Source organism: Cajanus cajan, chromosome 4 (genome assembly GCF_000230855.2).
Source record: "Cajanus cajan strain Asha chromosome 4, NIPB_CcT2T_4, whole genome shotgun sequence".
In the NCBI taxonomy this organism is placed as follows: Eukaryota; Viridiplantae; Streptophyta; class Magnoliopsida; order Fabales; family Fabaceae; genus Cajanus; species Cajanus cajan.
Window position 1 is genome coordinate 49703766 of NC_138520.1, and position 22837 is coordinate 49726602.

Consider the following 22837-nt stretch of genomic DNA (forward strand, 5'->3'; position numbering starts at 1 on the left):
TCATAGTTACTCAACCAATTTGAGTATGAAGTATTAAAACAAAATCATAAGAATTATTAAAGAGAACAAAAGTAAATATACTCACAAGATATGATAAACTTTTACAAAGATTTACAGAGAAATAATAAATTATATGAAATGAATCCCTCTTCTGAAGCTCCTATTCAGGTAAACTTTGAAGATGATCATTATATATTCTTAAATAACACTTTTTGATTTTTTTTTGTCTTATTTCATTGTAGAGTTAAGTATTTGTTGGTAGAATAAATATATGCATTAAATGCTTTTAGGAATTACACGCTTCAATATACAAAGGGAAAGGAAAAATAATGAAATAGAATATATTAAAAGTTTATGAAACAAAATAATGTGATTTATGAAGTAAAAATAATGAAATAATGTGATGTGCTTTCACACTCGCAAAGCATAGCTTGCAGTTGCACCAGATTTTACCCTCAAACAAAATCAAAACACTAAGCAGAAGGAGCACTACACTGAGCGAACTGAAACAGATGGTGTCAATTATTCGCCACCGCCACTGCCACCGCATAGCTACCCTCACTCACCACTTACGCCACTTCTCAGCCACCCCGAAACCCCCGCTCCTCTACACCGCCAACACGACCGGCGACACCGCCACCCTGCAGGTCCTCTCGTGGGGCAGAGGCGCCTCCGGCCAACTCGGCGGCGGCGTGGAGGAGACCCGCCTCTACCCCTCTCCGGTGGCCAACCTGGCCGTCCCCAAATCCTCCTTCGCCCTCGCCCAAACCCCTGGCCGCCTCCCGAGCCCACCGAAGCAGGAGCGGGCCCTCGAAGTGGGCCTCTCGTGTGGGCTTTTCCACTCTTCCCTCGTCGCCGATGGGGCCCTCTGGATTTGGGGCAAAGGCGATGGTGGACGATTGGGCTTTGGCCACGAGAACCCCTTGTTCGTTCCCACCTTGAACCCTCACCTCGATAACCTTCGCTCCGTTGCCCTCGGTGGCTTGCATTCCGTTGCACTCACGTCAAACGGCGAGGTCTTTACGTGGTCAGAATCACTTCAACTCTCTGAACCTCTATTTAATTCTTGTTTTGTTTTCCAAAATCACGCACATTGTGTGATAGTGTGAATTATAGAGTTGGTTACACGGAAAATGTGAAGCTAAAATTGATCAAGGTGATTGATGGGTGGTGTTGGTGATGTCTGCAATCTGCATGAAGTTATGTTTGCTTTTTTGTTTTATTTTTTAAGCGTGTCAGGTATGTGATAACAGAAAGGACCAAATTTAAACTGCATAGTTTAAATGGGTAGTTAAAATTAAAATTAATGAAAACAAACTTGATCATTGATGTACACTGTCACTACTCACTAGATATGTTTCCTATTGTTAGTCATTGCTCGACTGAAAAATACCACAGAAGAGGTTGGACTTGATGCATAAACTTTGTTTATTATATAGGGATAGAAATTTTGAATCCTTCATGAAATTATGCTTGGTTCAAACCTCAAGATATTAACAAATTTTCCCTACTTTGCAAGCATTATTTCTCTAACAAGTGCAGTGGAACTTGACAAGAGTTTTAATTTGTTTTCGTTTGGGGGGTGGTGGTGGTTGTGCTGACATTGCATGCTTAAAGATAAAAGAATACTTATAGTTAACAGAAAAATCTAGAAACTCATCAATGCCAAGCTCAGGAGATCATATTTTTATTCTTCTTGTTTTAAACAATATTTGAAGTTTCATATGCAACTGGCAGATTAAGATATGAAAAGCTTGTCTTTTGACACCATTAATGCATCAATTGTACCCAGGATGTTATGAAATTAATATTGGCTTTGGTGACCACTAGGTTTGAAAATGGTTTCGGCTTATGAAATAAACATAGATTGAGGCTTTTTCTTTTTATCTGTCAGCAGACTTCAACAATTGTGCTCTAGCATTGTTAACATCTACATGAAATAATAGATTTAGTTTGGAGCAATTGGAGGGGGGTATAACCCAGCATTTTGTGGGGGTGGAGTTGAGCTGCTCCCTTCAGTCCTATTGAATTCCTCTCATAGCCTTTTGTTAGCTGTTGCATGTAAAACTTTTAATGGAACCTTGAGAATCATTTCTCCTTTTTGGTTCTCAGAAACTTATATTTAAAAAATTAACTGATTTTGTTGAGGTTGGAAATATTTTCGTAATTTTAGGGAGAACTTCCTAAATTTTATGATGAGCAACATGTAAAGTTTTATGTCAGATATTTATTCATGCATTCTTTCTCTTAATAACATTAAATTTTTATGGATGAAAATGAAGTTTGCAGGGGTTACGGGGGTTTTGGTGCACTTGGACACTCAGTATATCATAGAGAGCTATTTCCTAGGTTGGTAAAAGGATCCTGGGAGGGAACTATAAAGCACATTGCTACCAGTGGAACACATACTGCCGCGATCACAGAATCAGGTTTGTTTGATGGCTGGAACTTTATATTTCAGCATTGTTTAAAACAATTTCCCCATGTTTTCTGACTGTAAATTTTTTTCTCTCTCTTTGGAATAAGAAAAGTATCTATCAAGAGAAATAATAGAAGTATAAGAAATCTTCCTAAAATTACAGGTTCCCAAGACAGTTATTTTCTTCCAAAGTTATTGAAGATGCACTTTTATTATACATGTCAAATCAGATTGTTTGATGTATTGAAAGTTTTGCTCAGGCCTTATAAAATTTAATGCTTGATTGCAGATATAGATTTCTATTTTTATGTTTAGCTTTTGCTTTACTTTTTCTCATTTAAATCATCTTTTTAACATCTCAAGTCAAGGCTATACATCCATTTCTCCTAGTGTTCAACTTTCTGAAACAAATTTGAGTTTCTTCTTAGGAATGTCCAGTAACAAGAACTAGATATCAAATGAAATGGTATACACCCTTTGAAACTGATGGCAGGTTTGTTTTGATGTAGGGGAGCTTTATATATGGGGTCGAGATGAAGGGGATGGTCGATTGGGCCTTGGTCCTGGTCGGGGCCCTGATCATGCAGGTGGACTTAGTATCCCTTCCAAAGTAAAAGAATTACCTTACCCTATTGCTGCTGTTTCCTGTGGGGGGTTTTTCACAATGGCATTGACAGAGGATGGTCAATTATGGAACTGGGGAGGTAATTGTCACCTTCTTTATATGTTTTCCCCCACTATATTTTCTGTAGAAGACTAGCCAAAATTCTTTTATCCAGTGCTGTTAGTTTTGGAAAATTGATAATCTGGCATTTTATCAGCCAATTCTAACTATGAACTTGGGAGAGGTGATAAGATTGGTGGTTGGAAACCAAGACCAGTACCCAGCCTTGAGAATGTTAAAATAATTCAAATAGCAAGTGGTGGATATCACTCCCTTGCATTATCTGGTATGTTGACATGACATCAATTTAGTGTTGTTTCATTTCCATTCTCATTGATTATATCATTATAACTACTTTGTTATTGATTTACATTAGATGATGGCAAAGTGCTCTCATGGGGCCATGGTAGACAAGGTCAGTTGGGCCATGGATCTGTCGAGAATCAGAAGATACCAGCAGTAGTTGAGGCTTTAGCTCATGAGCATATTGTATATATTTCTTGTGGGGGTTCCTCGTCAGCTGCTGTGACGGGTAATGTATTTCATCTCATCTGGCATATTCTACTAGCTACAGAACTTTTCACTTTGATATATAAATAACTTTTATCCTTCACCATGTGTCCTCTAGAGTCTAGAGTTTAGTGCCCCCTCTTTTCAACATATATTTATGATGCTCCACAAGTTGCATGACATTGTGGCTACAAGTTGTGCCTGAGAATCAGTTATTTCAAAATTCACTGTTGTTGTTGGATAATGTTCCATTTATTACTTAAAAAACATATGCTAGTTATGACATCTGTTCTACCCCAACATATAAAGCAATTAAAATAAGGATGAAATTCATTTATAACTTGAGTATAACAGGTCCACATGTAATTCAACTTTGAACATCCAATCAAATGAAAAATAATTATGGGATATAAAGTCATCAACAATGTTTAAATAAGAAAGTAGTAAAACAATTTGAAATATAAATTACTATTCTAATCCCGTTGCTTCGATTTTACATTATCATATCAAACCCCTTCGGCTCTTGACACCTTGAGTGCCGACCTCATCACTTACACCATCACCTAAAATAAAACCACAATGTATACGGGTGAGAAAAATAGTCAATCATGCGTACGATTCAAGAAAAGAATTCTACCCAACATAAAATTAACCCATATACAATTCACAATAATAACCAATCATGATAATGTTACTAATTGATAATTCCATCAAACAATATCACCACACTATATCACAATACAGCCATGCATCATGTCCGTACTCACGTTAATGCATATGCAATACAACCTCCTAAGAAGCATCAATTTAGAACACTACACAATGGGGGAACTTCATCAATCTCCTCAGGCATCGTCACGTATGGCCACACCGTTTACATCACTTATGATTGGTGTCACATTGTTAATCACCACTTATGGCCAGTGTATAAATAATGCATCCCACACTGTTTACATCACTTATGACTAGTGTCACACTATTAATCACCACTTATGGCCAGTGTGTAAAGATTCACCCCCTGTTAATCACCACTTATGGCTAGGGTAAATGTGTATGCAACATGCATCCATGCTCATGTCATGTCACCTCATCCATTCATCATCTCTATTCATGCCAATGCACAATTAATAATAAGCCACGTCCAACCACATTTATGCATCAACTCATCCAAATACACACCATTATACTTAATCATACAATAGTCACTACTGGGCATTTTTCCATTCACAACCATCATCAAAATATAACATATTCATAGTCTGCGTCGAGCTTCACCAGGCCATGCGCGACTCTAAGCCACAACAGAGAGTACACAACATTTTCACGCCTGACTTAATACATCGACGCCCGATGCTAGTGAACACAGAGAACAGTCGCTCTCTCGCCTGACGTCAGTGAGTCACGTCTGGTGTTAAGGAAAGTCAAGGACTCACCAAACTTTTCACGCCTGGCGTGATATGTCTTGCACCCGACGTAACCTCGTTTGGGATTCACATTCATCAATATGAATGCAAGCCCGACACCAAGGACTCAAGCTCGACGCCAAACACGTTTTTCAAAAACGTAGCACAAGTAGGACATTACCAAAATTTGTAAGCAATCATGTAATCATCTTTTTACTAATTCAATCCGTACAATAAACACATTCCAATGAATTCAATTATCTATTAGGTCATCAATTTTACCAAACGATACAATAAACACATTTTCAATTCAATATAAAACCTAGTTGGATTATTAATTACATCATTAAAACAGAAATAGAAAGCCTTAAGAATTTAGGGATTGCTCCCACTACCTATTCTCTCTTGTAATCCCACACATGAATAACTCATTTTCCTCCCCGTACCTTACTGTGCCGAAAAAGAATTTGATGCAACTCGAGACAATTTTGAGCACTTCTTCTCAGAGCTCCTTCCTTCTCTTCCTTCCCTTTTTTAGTCCTTTAGAACGCAAAATGAGGCAGATGGATTAACTTTGTCTGACCCTTCTCTTAAAAGCCCATAGAACTGGGTCAACCCGACCCGTTTCCCTTCTCCCATTTAATCAAATAAATAAATATAATAAAATGATTCCCCATGTGTAAAAATAAATAATAATTTTGAATATATTATAACAATATTTAATAATATTATTTAGAAAATAGGATGGTACACTAGTTTCTAGTCAATTTACATGTGTTGTCAGTGATAATGGTGCCAAATAGTTAGTAGCATCTACCATACTCCTCCATGTGGTGGATCAGAGCCTCTCAGCTGTCAAATGGAAGTGGGGTAGAATGTTTTCAATTACTGCATGAAACATAGTACTGCCCAATTTGTGGCATAAAATTTTCAAGTAATAAGCCAAAATCGTCTTTGATTTTGTAGTTGTGGAGCTTCTTCTCCTTTGTCTGTCATAAATCAATGAACCCTACGCAATATAACTGGCAAGAACCCGAACTCATGTTGCCAGTTTCCATGTATCACTAGTATCTTCCTCTGCATTGGCTTTGCAACTTACTTTGCTCTCTTTTTCTTTGGTTTTTCTATCCTCCTTGTTTCCATCCACACAACATGATGGAGACTTCTAGTTAGAGTTCCAAAGTCCAATTATTTTAGGATTCCATTAAACAAAAGAGAATGATCATGCACTTTCAATTAATTAAGATAAGAGTGGAAATGCTAAAATAATATGGCAATTATAGAAATAAATTCATTCAATTTACAAAGGGGTTCATGGAGAACAATTACATCATAACTCTAGCCAGACATGGTAGGTCATAAACAAGGGAGAAAGAATCAATTGTAAAAGGGAAGGATCTGCCTCCGAGGGTTGGGCTCTTAGCTTCTCATATAACTTCAATGGAAAATAGGGAGAAGGAAAGAAAATACTCAAAACTAGACAAAAAATGAGACAAAAGCACGTCATACCATAGTAGTCAATCCCGGATAGCGGAGCGGAGTGGTCGACCCTAAAAATGGGATAGCGAGATGACATGGAGCGGGATAACCACTATTTTAATATTAATTTATATATAATATTAAATAATTAATAATATACATAAAAGCTAAAAAAAAAACTCTAAATTCATGCATTAAACATTTTTAATAATTAAAAGTTCATAGTACTAAACAATACATAATATAAAATGTCTTCAAAACAAAGTACTAAAGCTCTAAGTAAGTAAAAAAATTAAACATTATAGTTTAATCTTCTTCCTCATCAAGATTAAAGTCTTCCTCTCCCTCAAATTCATCACCCCCACTAGCATTAGAATTATATTCTTCTTCTTCCTCTACTTCATCATCATCCTCATCTTCTAGTACTTCCATCACTTTTTTTCCTTTATCTTTCCTGGATATAGATGCAATTGTTGATGTCTTGTTCACTTGTGTTTGTCTCCTAGTATATTTCAAAGGTTTACTAGCACCACTTGCCTGGGCAACATCTCTCCAAGTCAAAACATCATCATCAAACATCAAGTCATCTTCAAAATCATCCTCATCATTCTCTTCTCCCAACATTCATTCATTGTTATCATCAACTTCATTTAAAGCAATTGGATCAATTGCATCTTGACACTCAAAGCGTTCTTGAAGAGCTTGATTATATTTAATAAAAACCAAGTCTTGAAGCTTTTGGTGCTCAAGCTTACTTCTCTTCTTTGAGTGAATCTATAATAATTTAAGAACATGACAGTTAATTAATTTTCCATTTTCAATAGTCAGACTTTAATCTTGCCTAAAAACACAATAACAAAATAATTAAAATTAGAAGTTATAACTTATAATCCTATGAGTATAAAATTAGAATATAATTGATTCTTACCCGCCATAACATAATTGCTTTCATTATCTGTTACTACTTGAATAACATTTTTTTCTCCAATTTCCTCAACAAAACTATTGAAAAGTTCAAACACCTTCTCAGAAGTATCCACACTCTTCACAAACATTGTTCCCATTGAACTCTTTACCAAAAAGTTAATCAAAGTTCTATTTTTCCTATTTGTCCAATCATCAGACATAATTGAGCACCCATATTTTACTCTCTCCTCTTCATGGCCCTTCAATAAGCCCTTGGTGTATTCCAACTCTTTTTTAAGGAGTGGCACATGAATTAAGAGTGTCACTCAAAGAAGAAAAGTAAGCTTGAGCACCAAAAGAAGAGAAGTAACTAACTGTCATGTTCTGAAATTATTATAGATTCACTCAAAGAAGAGAAGTAAGCTTGAGTACCAAAAAATTCAAGACTTGGTTTTTATTAAATATAATCAAGCTCTTCAAGAAATCTTTGAGTGTCAAGATGCAATTGATCCAATTGCTTTAAATGAAGTTGATGATAACAATGAATGGATGTTGGGAGAAGAGAATGATGAGGATGATTTTGAAGATGACTTGGTGTTTGATGATGATGTTTTGACTTGGAGAGATGTTGCCCAGACAAGTGGTGCTAGTGATCCTTTGAAATACACTAGGAGACAAACACAAGTGAACAAGACATCAACAATTGCATCTACATCCAGGAAAGATAAAGGAAAAAAAGTGATGGAAGTACTGGAAGACGAGGATGATGATGAAGTAGAGGAAGAAGAAGAATATAATTCTAATGCTAGTGGGGGTGATGAATTTGAGGGAGAGGAAGACTTTAATCTTGATGAGGAAGAAGATTAAACTATAATGTTTAATTTTTTACTTTTTTAGAGCTTTAGCACTTTGTTTTGAAAACATTTTATATTATGTATTATTTGAGTACTATGAACTTTTAACTATTAAAAATGTTTAATGCATGAATTTAGAGTTATTTTTTGTTTTTTTAGCTTTATATATATATTATTAATTATTTAATATATATAAATTAATATTAAAATAGCGGTTATCCCGCTCCGCGTCATCCCGCTATCCCATTTTTAGGGACGACTGCTTCGCTCCGCTATCCGGGATTGACTACTATGTGTGCCACAAATAAGCACGATTGTACATAGTACTTGAGCTGAATTCTACTCCTTTTTTTGGCCTCTAATTGCGTTAATTCTCTCTTTTGTATCTTTCTTTGTTTGCAAATTTGTGACACACTTAACAAGAAACGTGAAGTTTTGCCAAAGAAATTAATCATAAAACAGGACAAGACAACAATGAGTAGCATGTTAAAATGCCGCAATTGGAGGGTTTAACAACCTCCCTACACGTAGAAGCACATGCAGTCAACGAATCACCATGTCATGGGTATTTGACATTAACACTGTCAATTAGGATGATACTCTTGATAGCTTGTCGGAGTTACTCAACTTTAAGAATACTCAAACTTAAGGGATCAACATATAGGTCACACAGAGTTTCCACACTAAGTAACACTCTCAAGGCAAGGATCTAAAAATCTTTAGTGACTTCCCAAGTTAGGCGTATATTCATACTTCAAAACAATCTCATCATGTTATGATGCATGACTCGTACAAATTCCCATAGTTTCACATTTATTTCACCTGGCAGATCCTATCACTTCTAAGCTAGGTCTTCATACATATCATCTTAGAACATACACCATGGAATCTTACATCATACATTATTTGACATACAAAAGGCTCTTATATATATACATACATGACTACATAGATGATATGAACCCACTTGCTTGTTAGGATTCAGAAAGGACCTTGCAGGAATTTGGGGCTGACTTGTTATGAAATTAGACAAGGAAAACAATTTAATATCCCAACCAGATAGAACCAGAATGATGCGTGAATTTTAAAGTAGAAAAGGAAAGAAACAAAATTGTCCAACTCAACGTACAATATGAATCGAAGAAAAGGTGCAGAACTTGTAACCAATTCCAGCGCATAATAGGATTAAAATAAAAGGAACAGAATGTATTAATTTATGACCAGAATTGATGCAGAGAAATGGAACAAACTCAGTGTAATAATAAGACCAAAACGTGCAGTTTCACAAGTCAGAATTTGTGCAGTATTGGTTGATGTAATTGAGCACTCAAACAAGGCAAGAGTTCAGAATTTTATGGTTATGGAAAAGACAGAATATGGTATGGAAATTGAGGAGGACGCCACACTTCCAAGGATGGAAGATAAGTCCAGGAGATTGCACACACAAAGGGATGAAAGTTCCTTTGATAAATCTCAAAATTCTGAGTCAGCAAGAATCCAAAAAGGAATGCTCTCAATCTGAATTTCTTAATAATCTGAAATCTGCCCTCTCCATGTCTTGTGCGCTGCCTATATAAGGCTTTTGATATTCAGCCAGTTTAAAAAAAAGAAAAAAAAAAACTAACAAACACATAATTGGCAGTCTTAAAAATCTAATTGTAACTGCCAAAAATTATTAATATGCAGCCTACAATATTAACTAGGCTTGGAAGCAAATTGCAAAGAAAATAGTATGCACATGTATTTTCCAAGTCACCCACCTAGTGGATAAAACGTGCATGTGCTTCAAGTCTGCCACATAGTGTTCAAAATTGCACATGTGCCTCTTCAACCTTGATGCAATTGACCAACTTGTAACTTGCATCTTCAAGGCTTGGTCCCACTTTAATAGTTGCTACTAACACTTGTTGTAAAGCTTCCTTGGCTCTCCTTGTTCTTGTCCTTTTCATAGGTCCTCCAAGTCCTTCTAGCTCTTCAAGTGCTTGTAGCTCCTTACTCTTGGTCATCTCCTATCAGTAGATCACAAACATTTAAAACCACAACTTTTGCTTAGGGGATTCGTGCATAAGCACAAATGCGCCCACGCTTAGCGTCAAGTGGTTAGAGAGTCAGGATTGCTCTTTGATGCTCTCTCACTTGGTGTCAAATTCATTGGGATTGTGTCTCCTATGCTTAGTGAGGATTCATTCTCGCTTAGCATCAAACTCACTAACTCTTTGTTAGGGGTGGGAATAGGCCAGGCCTTAAACAGGGACCTATGGCCTGGTCTCTTTAAAGCTTGGCTTGTCCTAGCCTGTTTAATAAAATATGTTAGGCTTAGGCTTTTAAAAAAACCTATTTATATAAAAAAGATTAGGCTAAGACTTATAGAAAAGTCTGTTAGAACTGATAGATCAACCTATTTATTTATATAATATAATAAAAATATATATATATATATATATATATTCATATATTATTAAAAATATAAATAAACAAAAAAATTTATAAAACAAAAATAAATTATCAATATTTAAAATATTTTTTTATTCAATTATTTTTTTTTCATTATAAGTTTATAAGCTTATGATCTGCGCATTAGTGCATGAGTATACATCAACATACATAATTACACATGAATTATTCCTTTAATAGAAAATTAATCAATTTTTCTCCTATATTTCTTTTAAAATTTAAATTTTAATAATATTGAGTAAATTATATTTTAAAAATATATATATATATTTTTAAATTAAGTTTATTGGCCTAATTAATATTAATAATTTAAATAGACTTTTAAATAGGTTAGTAGGTCATACCAGACTTTCAAAAAGGACAGGTCAAGCCTATAAAAAAAACCTATGAACAAGCCTAGCCTATATATTCGAAGCCTGGCCTGACTTGACCGATTCTCATCCCTACTCTTTGTGACTTTCATGTGTAGGGCCCTTTACCTAATATTTAGCATCACAAAGCTAGAATCGGGTTTGCTCTCTGCTTCTCGAACGCTTAACATCAAGGTTGCACAAAATATGATGTTTCTCTTTGGAAGTCTCACGCTAAACGTGAGTGTTCTCATGTGTAGCACCTCTTAAGAAAGTGGATTGGAATCTAGTTAACTTTAAAAAATTGGTTTGTAAGGTGAAAAATTTTCTCCACTTATATACACTAATATAACCATCTCACTAGTTGATGTGGGGTCTCCAACACATCCCTCACTTCGAGGATTAGACATCTCGTGTGAAGTTTACAAGATTTGACATTTGTGGGGGGATCTGATAATGGCTTGATAGCGGGTGATCTGATAAATCTAATAACAATCAATAATTGCTAGGATTGGCTCTGAGACCATCTTAAGAAAGTGGATTATGGTCTAACTCAATTTTACTTAATCAACTTGTAAGATGAGGATTTCTCCCTATTTATATACATTAGGATGACCATCTTATTAGTCAATGCGGGATCTTCACCAATGCCAAAGGGTTAGAAAACCATCTTTTACCCTCTAGGAGTCTCATGCCATGTGTGAGTGTCCCCATGCTTAACCTCAAGCTTACAATTATATAGAATTGGGGTTTTCTAAACACCCCAATTCACCCAAAGTTTAACAATTAAGCCTAAGGGTTCATTATTGAATCCTAATCATGTTCCTAATTAATTTTACACAACCAAGCATCAATTACACAAGGAATCCAATTATCAATTATGCACTGCTGCTCATAATATGAATTTTAAGATATCATATGTATTGAAACATACTTCATAAAAGTATTCAAATATTAACCCATCATAAAATCAAAAACATCAACATAAATCACTAATAGAGTGTACCAATTTCATTCTTTTCAATTTCTTCTGAGCATTCAGTTTTACATCATATCTCCAATCGCTTAAAATATAAATATATGTAGACTGATAGGTTCCTGGAAATATAAGAATACTTTATTGATTAAAAAAAAGAATTACAGGTAGTGATCTGCTTTCTCTTTCTTTCCAAAGCATCGGCTCCGCACAATTTCTTAAAGAATAACTTTTCTTCCCCCCTCAAACTTCCCCTAACCCCTTTTTTATATCCCTCCTAGCTAACTTTCTAGATAATCTTATCTTTAATTTAAAAAGATAAAACAGATGATAATTATCAATTTCCTAAATAGATAACAAACAGATAATAAACTGTTAAATCTTATTCCTCCGAGTGTAGACTCTCCAAACCTTGGGCCTGCTATCTTGCCTTACTAATTGGGCTCTATCATTGCCTTCTCCTATGAAATCAGCCTTGTCCTCAAGGCTGAAGGAAGGAAATTGGTTGTGTATGACAAACTCGTCTTCCCATGTAGCATCCTCCATAGGCTTGTTCTTCCATTTCATAAGTAGTTGTTGAGTTGTCTCACCCTGTTTGGATGACTTTCTTGTAGCAATAGGACTGAATTGTTTTAGCAGTTATTGAAGTAGAAAGAGTTCTCGCCAAAAATGGCTAATAAATAGGGGGTCTTGATACTAACAATAGAATTAGGGATTCCATGTAGTCTAACAATTTCTCTTGCAAAAACTTCTGCAATTCCCTTAGCTGTATAAGGGTGTTTTAGAGGGAGAAAATGAGCGTACTTTGATAATCGATCAACCACGACAATGGCTTCAAATCCTCTGGACTTGGGAAGACCTGTGATGAAGTCCATGGAGAGGTCCTCCCATATTTGATTAGGGATGTCTAGTGGTTGCAAAAGACCCCCTGGAGAGAGAGCTGCATGTTTCTGTCGTTGACAAACATCACAAGACTGGACATTGTCTTGAACATGCTTCTTCATACCTACCCAATATAGATTTGCTGCCAACCTTTGGTATGTTCGAAGAAACCCTGAATGTCCTCCATGTGGTGTCGCATGGAATTCAGCTAGGAGCTAGGGAATCTTAGGAGATTCTGCTGATATCACCAATCTACCTTTGAGGATTCCCTGTTTATACTCAAAACCTGGTCTGGAATTTGAATCCGCTTGCAGGCCAGTAATTACACCTTGGAGGTGGGAGTCCCCTTGTATTTCTTGAGTCAGATTCTGACCATCTAACCACACCGGAAATGAAATTAGAGTGTTGAACTCACAATCATAAGGAATTCTAGATAAGGCATCAGCTGCCTTATTTTCTGGTCCAGGCTTGTAAATAATATCAAAAGAATATCCCAATAATTTAGCTATCCAATTTTGCTGGTCAGCAGTCGTTATACGTTGATGAAGAAGGTGTTTGAGACTCTTTTGGTCAGTATAGACCAAGAAATGTCGAACCAAAAGATAGGGTCTCCAATGTTGAACAGCAAGGGCTAGGGCCATCATTTCTTTGTCGTATGCAACTTTAGATAGGGTTTTTTATAATAATGACTTGCTAAAATAGGCAATAGGGCGCTTATGTTGCATAAGCATAGCCCCAATCCCTCTCCCAGGTGCATCACATTCAATTTCAAAAAGTTGAGTAAAATCTGGGAGAACCTTGAGCTCAATTTCAATACTGGTGCAGAGGTCATTACCTTTTTTAGAGTTTCAAAGGCTACTTGAGCTCCTTGACCCCAATGGAAGTTTTCTTTTTTGGTCAGCTCGGTCAACGGTTTTGCTATCTTACCATAATCTTTGATGAACTTTCGATAATACCCGGTGAGACCTAAAATACCTCTCACTCCCTTCACATTCTTTGGAGTTGGCCAATGTAGCACATTGACAATTTTTTTCCGAATCCATGGACACCCCTTCTCCTGAGATTTGGTGGCCCAAATAATCTATTGATTTCCTATCAAAACTGCACTTCTTTTTATTTACCACCAGCCTATTAATTTTCAGCAACTGTAACACCTTAGCCAAATGCAATAGATGTGTTTCCCAATTTGGGCTGTAGACCAAAATATCATCGAAAAACATAGGAACAAATTTGCGTAAATAAGATCTAAACACATCATTCATTGTGGACTGAAATGTGGCAGGAGCATTCATTAATCCAAACGGCATGACCAAGTACTCATAGTGGCCATTATGAGTTTGAAAAGCCGTTTTATGGATATCTTCATTCTTTACTCTAATTTGGTTAAAACCTGATTTGAGGTCAAGTTTAGAGAATACCCAAGCTCCATGCAACTCATCAAGGAGTTCCTCTACCACTGGAATAGGGTATTTGTCAGGAATTGTAACATTATTTAGAGCCCTGTAATCCACACACATCCTCCACGAATTGTCCTTTTTCTTTACCAAGATGACTTGGCTAGAGAAAGAACTATTACTGGCCCGAATTAACCCTTTCTGCAGTAACTCTAAAACCTGTTGTTCAATTTCATCCTTGTGGTGATGAGGGTACCTGTAGGGCCTGACGCTTATAGGTCCCTTTCCCGCTTGAAGAACAATTGCATTATCATTGTCTCTATGTGGTGGTAAGCCTTGAGCTTCGGTGAATACAATTGGAAATTGAGCTATTAATTGTTGGATCTTCTCATGTTGTTCTTGCGATAAATCTCCATATTGGACTACTTCTTGATCTTGAACCTGTATATTCCAAAATAACTTGTCAAAGGACAGTCTTTTGCTGGCAATTAAGTTATGCAAGGAAGAAGTAGCTGTTGCCACCTTCAGTTTAATGCCACACAAGGTGATCAGTTCATTCTTGTTGTAGAAAGTCATTGTCATTTGCCCCCAATCTGTTTGCACCAATCCTAATGTTTCCATCCATTTAATCCCCAAGATTAAATCTAAGCCGCCTAAGTCAAAAACATAGGCAGTCACAGAGGCTTCCATTGGGCCTAAATCAACCTTCAAGTTGCATGTTCCCTTTGTCAGTACGCGGTGACCATCACCCAGTCGTATGGCTACACTTGAAGTGTCTTGCACAGGCAGATTCAAAGCCTTCACAACACGTCTTGATACAAAATTATGGCTAGCACCGCTGTCCACTAAAATTAAAATTGGTAATCCATTCAATTGTCCCTTTAGTTTCATGACTTTAGGACTAGAAACTGCTTCTTTAGTGGAATGGAATAAGCTCATAGCAGTGCATTTGACTTCCTCAAGAGTCTCATCATTGTCACCTTTAGCAGATTCGATCTCACCCTCTTCGTTGAAAACCTCGTCCTCTGCAAGCAAAGTGAGTTTGACCTGTTTTTCTGGGCATTGATGCATATGATGGTATTGCTGACCACACCTAAAACACAGCCCCTTTTTCTTTCTATCAAACAATTCCTGGGCAGATAAATGGCGGATCCCTCTACTCCTCGTATCTCCCAGACGGCTGGTAACAAACCCAGATCCATGTGACTTGGGTTCATGTTTCCAATTCTGGGAGTTATTTTGTTGATAAAGGGCACTTTTTTGATTTGAAAATGCAACACCAGATTTTAGCGAATTTAATCCATTATTGACCATAGATTTTTGATTTGAAATATTGCCCTTGCTATCAGACTTCCCGTATATTGCACATTCCACATCACGAGTTAGAGAGATAGCCTTATTAATTGTTTCTGGATGGTGAATACGCACCCAACGTCTAATTTCGGATTTTAACCCATGCATAAAATATCCGATGGCTTGTGGTACATTTAGGCAGGGGACTTGGGAGGACAAAAACTCAAACTCTTCAATAAATTCTGCCACAGAATGCTCCTGTGTAAGTGCAGCCAATTGTTCATAAGGATTTCGGATATTTGTGTCTCTGAAGCGATCAAGCAATGCCTCCCTTAACCTTTTCCAGGAAAGCCCTGGGTCACCCTTCCATAGCAAGGAAAACCAATGGATGACATGCCCTTCCATTGACAATTGGGCAAGAGGAATCTTTGTTTCTGGTGGGGTACCATGCACACGGAAATACATTTCTGCTCGAACAATCCAACCGCGTGGGTCCGTACCATCAAAGGAGGGCAATTCAACCTTCCTTGCTGCGAGCCGATAGTCATCAGAGAGGACTATGGGAGGAGGAGGAATCTTAGGAGGGTCATTAGCCTTGTGGGAGTGATTATCTCCATCCCGTTTTAACCACTGAGTGATCATGTATCCAAACTCAACATTTTCACAACGTTCAGTCTCATTCGCATGTGCTTCCTTGATGACAGATTGCTGGAGATAAGCAACCAAGGATTGTAATTCCTGAAGTTGGGCGTCCAACGTTGTGACTTTGGATTCCAATGCATCGACCTTAGAGACCATGTTGAGGTATCCGGCAGGTCGGACTATGAGAAAAGGAATTGCAAGAGGATTTCTGAGATTCAATATTTTGAATGAGAATTGAATTGATTGAAAAGATAATACAAGAGAGGTATTATCTACATATATAAACCTAACGGACTTAACTAACTCAAGAGTTAGTTAGTCAACAACAGTAACTAACCTAAAGATAATAGCAAAATACAATCAGAAAATATATTTGGATACACGTAAATAAGACAGCAAAAGTATTTATTATCCTATATTCTCTTCTCTAATACACCCCCTACAAGCTCAAGGGGGATGAAACAAAGTAGATGGATCAACAACATTGAGGTTGGAGCGAAGAAGAAGAAACCGCTTGGGAGACAGGGCCTTGGTCAGAACATCTGCAAACTGATGTTGGGCAGGTATATGCGAAACATTGAGGGACTTGTTGAGTACTTTTTCACGAACAAAAAAGATATCAAGCTCCATATGCTTGGATCTGGAGTGTAGAACAAGATTGTGTGAGAGTGCAACAGTACTTTGATTGTCACAAAGTACAGTAGGAGTATTTAGAGGAACCTTTAATTCCTTCAGCAGTGACTGAATCCACAAAACTTCAGTTACAGCTTGAGCTAAGGCTCTATATTCAGCTTCAGTGCTAGATCTGGCAACAAGTAGTTGTTTCTTGGACCACCAAGACACAAGATTAGGACCAAGATAGATGCACGCTGCTGAAGTTGATCTTCGGTCATTTGGATCAGACGCCCAATCAGCATCAGTGAAAGCAATGAGATTGAAGGGATCAATGTGCTTTGCAGGCGAGAACACAAGTCCATGACCGACAGTTCCTTTGAGATATCAAAGAATTCGTTTGACAACTTTCCAATGCTCTTCCATGGGAGAGCACATGAATTGGCTTACCTTATTAACACTGAAGGCAATTTCAGGTCTTGTAATTGTAGCATACTGCAATGCACCAACTACATACCTATACAAGGTAGGATCATCAAATGGGGTTCCTTCTTTAGCAAGTTGTTGTCCGCCAATCATGGGAGTGGAGATGCTTTTGGAGTCTTCCATTTTGACCTTAGTAAGAAGGTCAGTAATATACTTGGCCTGGGAAAGGAGCAATTTTCCCTGAGAGAGAGACTTGACTTCAATACCTAAGAAGTAGTCCAAAGCACCAAGATCTTTGAGAGAAAAAATATCGTTGAGTTGGGTAACAAATTTTTGCAGCATGGATGGAGAATTTCCAGTGAGAATGATGTCGTCTACATAGACAAGCATGAAAATAGTGACAGTAGAGGTGGAGAAGATGAACAAACTGGGATCACACTTGCTTTTGTTGAAACCAAGCTTGAGTAAAACAGACGTAAGTTTGTCAAACCAGGCTCGAGGAGCCTGTTTCAGTCCATAAAGAGATTTGTACAATTTACAGACAAGATTTTTATTGGCAGAATCTGTAAAACCAGGAGGCTGAGACATGTAGATGTCTTCCTCAAGCATGTCATTGAGGAAGGCATTATTAATGTCAAGTTGTCGAAGAGACCACTGAAAGGATACAGCAAGAGAGAGAACAGTACGAATGGTAACTGGTTTTACAACAGGAGAGAAGGTTTCAGAAAAGTCCAGACCAGGTAGTTGATGGAAACCTTTGGCAACCAACCGGGCCTTATATTTATTGATAGAACCATCAGGATTTTCCTTGACACGAAAAACCCATTTGCACCCAATGGGTTTTCTGCCACTAGGTAGGGTAGTTAGGCTCCAGGTGTTGTTGGTGTGTAAGGCTGTAATTTCAGCTTGCATGGCAGCACGCCAATTAGGATCAGCCAAAGCAGTTTTGACTGTTTTAGGCACAACATGGGACAGAAGAAGTGTGGGATTTCGTCTGGGTTGAACAATTCCATTTTTGGAGCGTGTAAGCATTGGATGAACATTAAGTGGTCTGGCTGGTTCTGAAGCTTCAGTCAAGGCAGTAGAGGTAGAGGAGGAGCTGTGTGATGTGATAGGTGAAGGAAGTTGAGGGTCAGCAGACTGAGTGTATGGGAGACCATCACCAGATGAAGCAGAGCTCTCAAGTAGAGTGGGTTGAGACGGGTTGATAAGAGACGGAATGGTGGAGACAGAAGTGCAAGGATCAGATGAGGTAGATTGGGAAACAAAGAGGTCATTGTAGGGGAATCTGTCTTCATTAAACACTACATCTTTGCTGATGTAGATACGGCCAGACTTGCTTAGGCATTTGTAGCCTTTGTGAGTAGGAGAGTAACCTAAGAAGAGACACTCCTCTGACCGAGGTTGAATTTTGTGCTGGTTGTAGGGTCTGAGTAGAGGAAAACAGGAGCAGCCAAAGATTTTTAGAAATTGATAGTCAGGGTCTTTGTGATGGATGAGTTTGTAGGGTGAGTTGTGATCAATAGACGAAGAGGGAAGTCGATTAATGAGGTACACAGCGGTCAGAAATGCATGATCCCAGAACTTGAGGGGTAACGAAGCATGATGAAGCATGGCCAAGCCAAGTTCAACAATATGACGATGGCGCCTTTCAACCATGCCATTTTGATGATGAGTGTACGGACAGGTCAGTCGATGCAGTATGCCTTCTTGTTGCAAAAACGGAACTAACGGACGAAACTCACCACCACCATCAGTTTGAACCGCTTTAAGTGGAGTTTGAAATTGTTTCTCAGCAAGGGCTTTGAAATTCAGAAAGTGAGTGTAAACATCGGACTTCCGATGAAGCAGATAAATCCAAACATATCTAGTGCAAGCATCAACACAAGTTAAAAAGTACAAATAACCACAACTGGAATCTAATGATGCAGGTCCCCAAACATCAAGAAAAACGAGTTCAAGAGTTTTAGAATAAACGGTGGTAGAGGATTTAAAGGGAAGTTTATGAGATTTGGCCACACAACACGAATCACAAAAGTTGGAAATTTTATTAATATGAGGAATCCGAATATTACACAAATGTAGAGCTTTGATTAGTGCATCATGATGAGGATGCCCTAACCATAAATGCCATTGTTTGTAAGTATGAGAAACACCATTTTTACATTGTTCAGAAAGAAAAATACAAGGTGCAGAATTAGTAAAGTGTTTGGGTATGTTGCCAGAGTGGGATTTATTCGTTTCAAGAATTGGCTGAAAATGATAGAGACCATCTTCACCAAGCTTGCCCTCAAGAAGAGTCTCGTTCAAATCCTGTGATTTGACAAAGCATGAATGAGGATAGAATACAAAGTAGACATTATTATCTTTGGCAAACTTAGATACACTGATTAGATTTTTTGTTAAAGTAGGAACAAGTAATAAGTCTTTCAGGCAGAAAACAGTGGAGGGATGAATGGGGGACCTAAACACATTAGAACCAATTGAAGCTATAGATGTACCTTGGCCATTGGCCATAGCAATGTGCTCGGTTCCTGTAAACTGGGCACTTTGAAGGAGATGTTGAGGATCCGGAGTGGCATGATGAGATGCGCCAGAGTCTAGAATCCAAACTGTGGCAGTGTTTAGGGTGGGCGCCGCATTTGGAGCAGAGGAAGTGGAACCAGAGTAGCCTTGCTGAGTAGGTTGTGACGTGGGAAGATGGAATCCAGGCGGTGAAGGATAGTAGCCAGAGGGAATAGACCCAAAGGATCCACCGATGGTGGGGGGCGGCCACGAAGGTTGACTAGAGAGGCCAAGCATGTTTGCGGTGCCAAACTGTGGAACAGTGCCAGTGCGAGGAGGATAGACAGACCCAGAGCCAAAGGTAGGGTAGGGAGTAAGCATAGGAGTGAAGCGTTGATAACACGTGGAGGCTTCATGACCACGTTTATGACAGATTTGACATTGAACCGAAGCACCACGATTCCTGCCACCACGACGACCACGACCACCATCGCGGTTCTGATTAGGAAAATTCTGAAGCGTGTTAGGCTGAGTGTGAGCGAGCTGAGATTGTTGAAAGGCAAAATTAGCATTCTGAGTCACTTGAGGAACAGGGACAGGCTGGGCAAGATTGATTGTTACAGGTTCTTGGAGAGTGGCGATTTTGGTTTGATCAAGTCGAGCCTCTTGAGCAAGAATTACGTGCTCAAGTTCTGCAGGGGAAAATGTGTCATCCCTGCTAGCAAAGGCAGTGACAGTGGAGATGAGCGAGTCGTATTCGGGTGGCAAACCACCAATGATGCATTCAACATGCTCACGAGGTGAAATAGGACTGCCAATCGAAGCCAGCATTTCAATAATGGTGCTAATGCGGAGTAAGTACTCGGAGCATGAACGTGTCCCTTTCTTGATGGTGCGGAGTTCAAGACGCAGTTGAGCAGCTTTAACCTTGGTGAGCAAGTGGAAATGTTGGAAAACAAGATCCCAAATCTGATAGGAGTGCCGACAGGAGACGACACGAGCCTGTATAGATTCAGAGAGGGTTGAAAGCAGCCAAGAAAAGAGTAGCGAATCCTTGCGGTCCCAAACAGTATACTCAGGATTGACATTGTTGGAGTCACGATCTTCAGCAGTCAAGAATTTGAGTGGAATTTTTGGATTAACCACGAAACGTTCGAGGTCATGAGCGCGGATCACAGTAGTGACCTGTTGTTGCCAGGTCATGAAATTTTTGTCATCCAATTTGCATGTAACAGATTGGGAAAAAGTGTGTGACGCGGAATGGTCAGAGGAAGCGGAAGCCATTGAATCAACGGAGGCAAGAGACGACAAGATGGAAGAAGTCACACGATGAAGAGAGTGTGAACGAATGAAAGAAACAGGACTGAACGCGCAAGCAAGATCAGCGTCGAGGCGCGACGAAACAAAACGCGCGAGCAAGAACAGCGACGAGGCGCGACGAAACGCGCGAGCAAGAACAACAAGATCAGCGAAGCAAGATCAGCGACAAGGCGCGGCGAAAAACGCGCGAGCAACAACAGCGAGGAGATTTCGCGCAGCAACAGAGGCGCGAGCAATTAGCAGGATACGACGGAGAGGTGGGTTGAGAAACGGAACGAACCGTGCTCACGATGATACCATATGAGAAAAGGAATTGCAAGAGGATTTCTGAGATTCAATATTTTGAATGAGAATTGAATTGATTGAAAAGATAATACAAGAGAGGTATTATCTACATATATAAACCTAACGGACTTAACTAACTCAAGAGTTAGTTAGTCAACAACAGTAACTAACCTAAAGATAATAGCAAAATACAATCAGAAAATATATTTGGATACACGTAAATAAGACAGCAAATAAAAGTATTTATTATCCTATATTCTCTTCTCTAATACGGACCAATGATAGGTTCCTGGAAATATAAGAATACTTTATTGAATAAAAAAAAAAGAATTACAGGTAGTGATCCGCTTTCTCTTTCTTTCCAGAGCATAGGCTCCACACAATTTCTTAAAGAATAACTTTTCTTCCCCCCTCAGACTTCCCCTGACCCCTTTTTTATATCCCTCCTAGTTAACTTTCTAGATAATCTTATCTTTAATTTAAAAAGATAAAACAGAAGATAAATATCAATTTCCGAAATAGATAACAAACAGATAATAAACTGTTAAATCTTATTCCTCCGAGTGTAGACTCTCCAAACCTTGGGCCTGCTATCTTGCCTTACTAATTGGGCTCTATCATAGACAATAATAGAATGCTCTAAATATCAAAATTGCCCACAAAGGTTGTCTAAATTATTTTCATATCTGTTGTTATCTGATAGACTAATAGACACCAACTGATATGAGAATAAGGACTGAATTTTATTCAATTTAACTGGTACAAAATACAAATTACATAGGAAATTTAGTAAAGTGATTTGAGTACAAAGGTTCCCTCACAAGATGTTCGAGAGCTTGGTCTCTCCCTTCCTGAAACCACTCAAAAACTGCCTGACCTTTGACCTCCTTCTTCTGCCATTTTTATTCTGCTAATAACTGTCTAGAGGCAGTTACGGGACTAATAGCACCCAGTGCCTAATTAAAATAACAATAACTGCTAAAATAATTAATAACTGCTAAAACAATTCAGTCCTATTATAAAACCTAAGTCTTGGCTCTCCTCTTATAATATTTACTTATATTGTTAGGCCTCTTATAAGTAAATATTATAAGAGGAGAGCCAAGACTTAGGTTTTATAATAGGACTGAATTGTTTTAGCAGTTATTAATTATTTTAGCAGTTATTGTTATTTTAATTAGGCACTGGGTACTATTAGTGGGGGCAAGCCTAGTTGCCTCTAGGCAGTAGTCCAGTATATCAATTATTACAGTTCAATTAATGATTCAGTAGTCCAAGTAATGATGACTTATTGAATCAGTTGTTTTATTGAGTGGATAACTAATATGGTTTGGTTAACACTGATTTTAGATATCTCTATTTCAAGTTCTTGTTGCACTGCTCTGAATAATGAATGCAATATCCTTCTCTTCCTGCACGCTGCACCTTCATCTTTACCCTCATTCTTTCCACATTTGATTTTA

The 22837-nt window shown here is 38.1% G+C and overlaps 1 protein-coding gene across 3 annotated transcripts in view; it reads left to right on the forward strand.

Annotated features, from left to right (window-relative positions):
* The first annotated feature begins 405 nt into the window (after positions 1-405).
* RUG3 (Regulator of chromosome condensation (RCC1) family protein) overlaps positions 406-22837 on the forward strand; it is a 28226-nt gene continuing 5794 nt past the window's right edge. For 2 of the 3 annotated variants that reach the window (XM_020347097.3, XM_083072544.1), the window contains exons 1-5: positions 407-1027; positions 2290-2429; positions 2929-3123; positions 3241-3369; positions 3460-3615. In XM_020347097.3, the coding sequence (XP_020202686.1) occupies positions 513-1027; positions 2290-2429; positions 2929-3123; positions 3241-3369; positions 3460-3615 (1135 nt within the window). In that variant the 5' untranslated portion in view covers positions 407-512. Of the gene's footprint in view, positions 1028-2289; positions 2430-2928; positions 3124-3240; positions 3370-3459; positions 3616-22837 lie in introns of all 3 variants that reach the window. The other variant, XM_083072546.1, reaches the window with a different exon arrangement.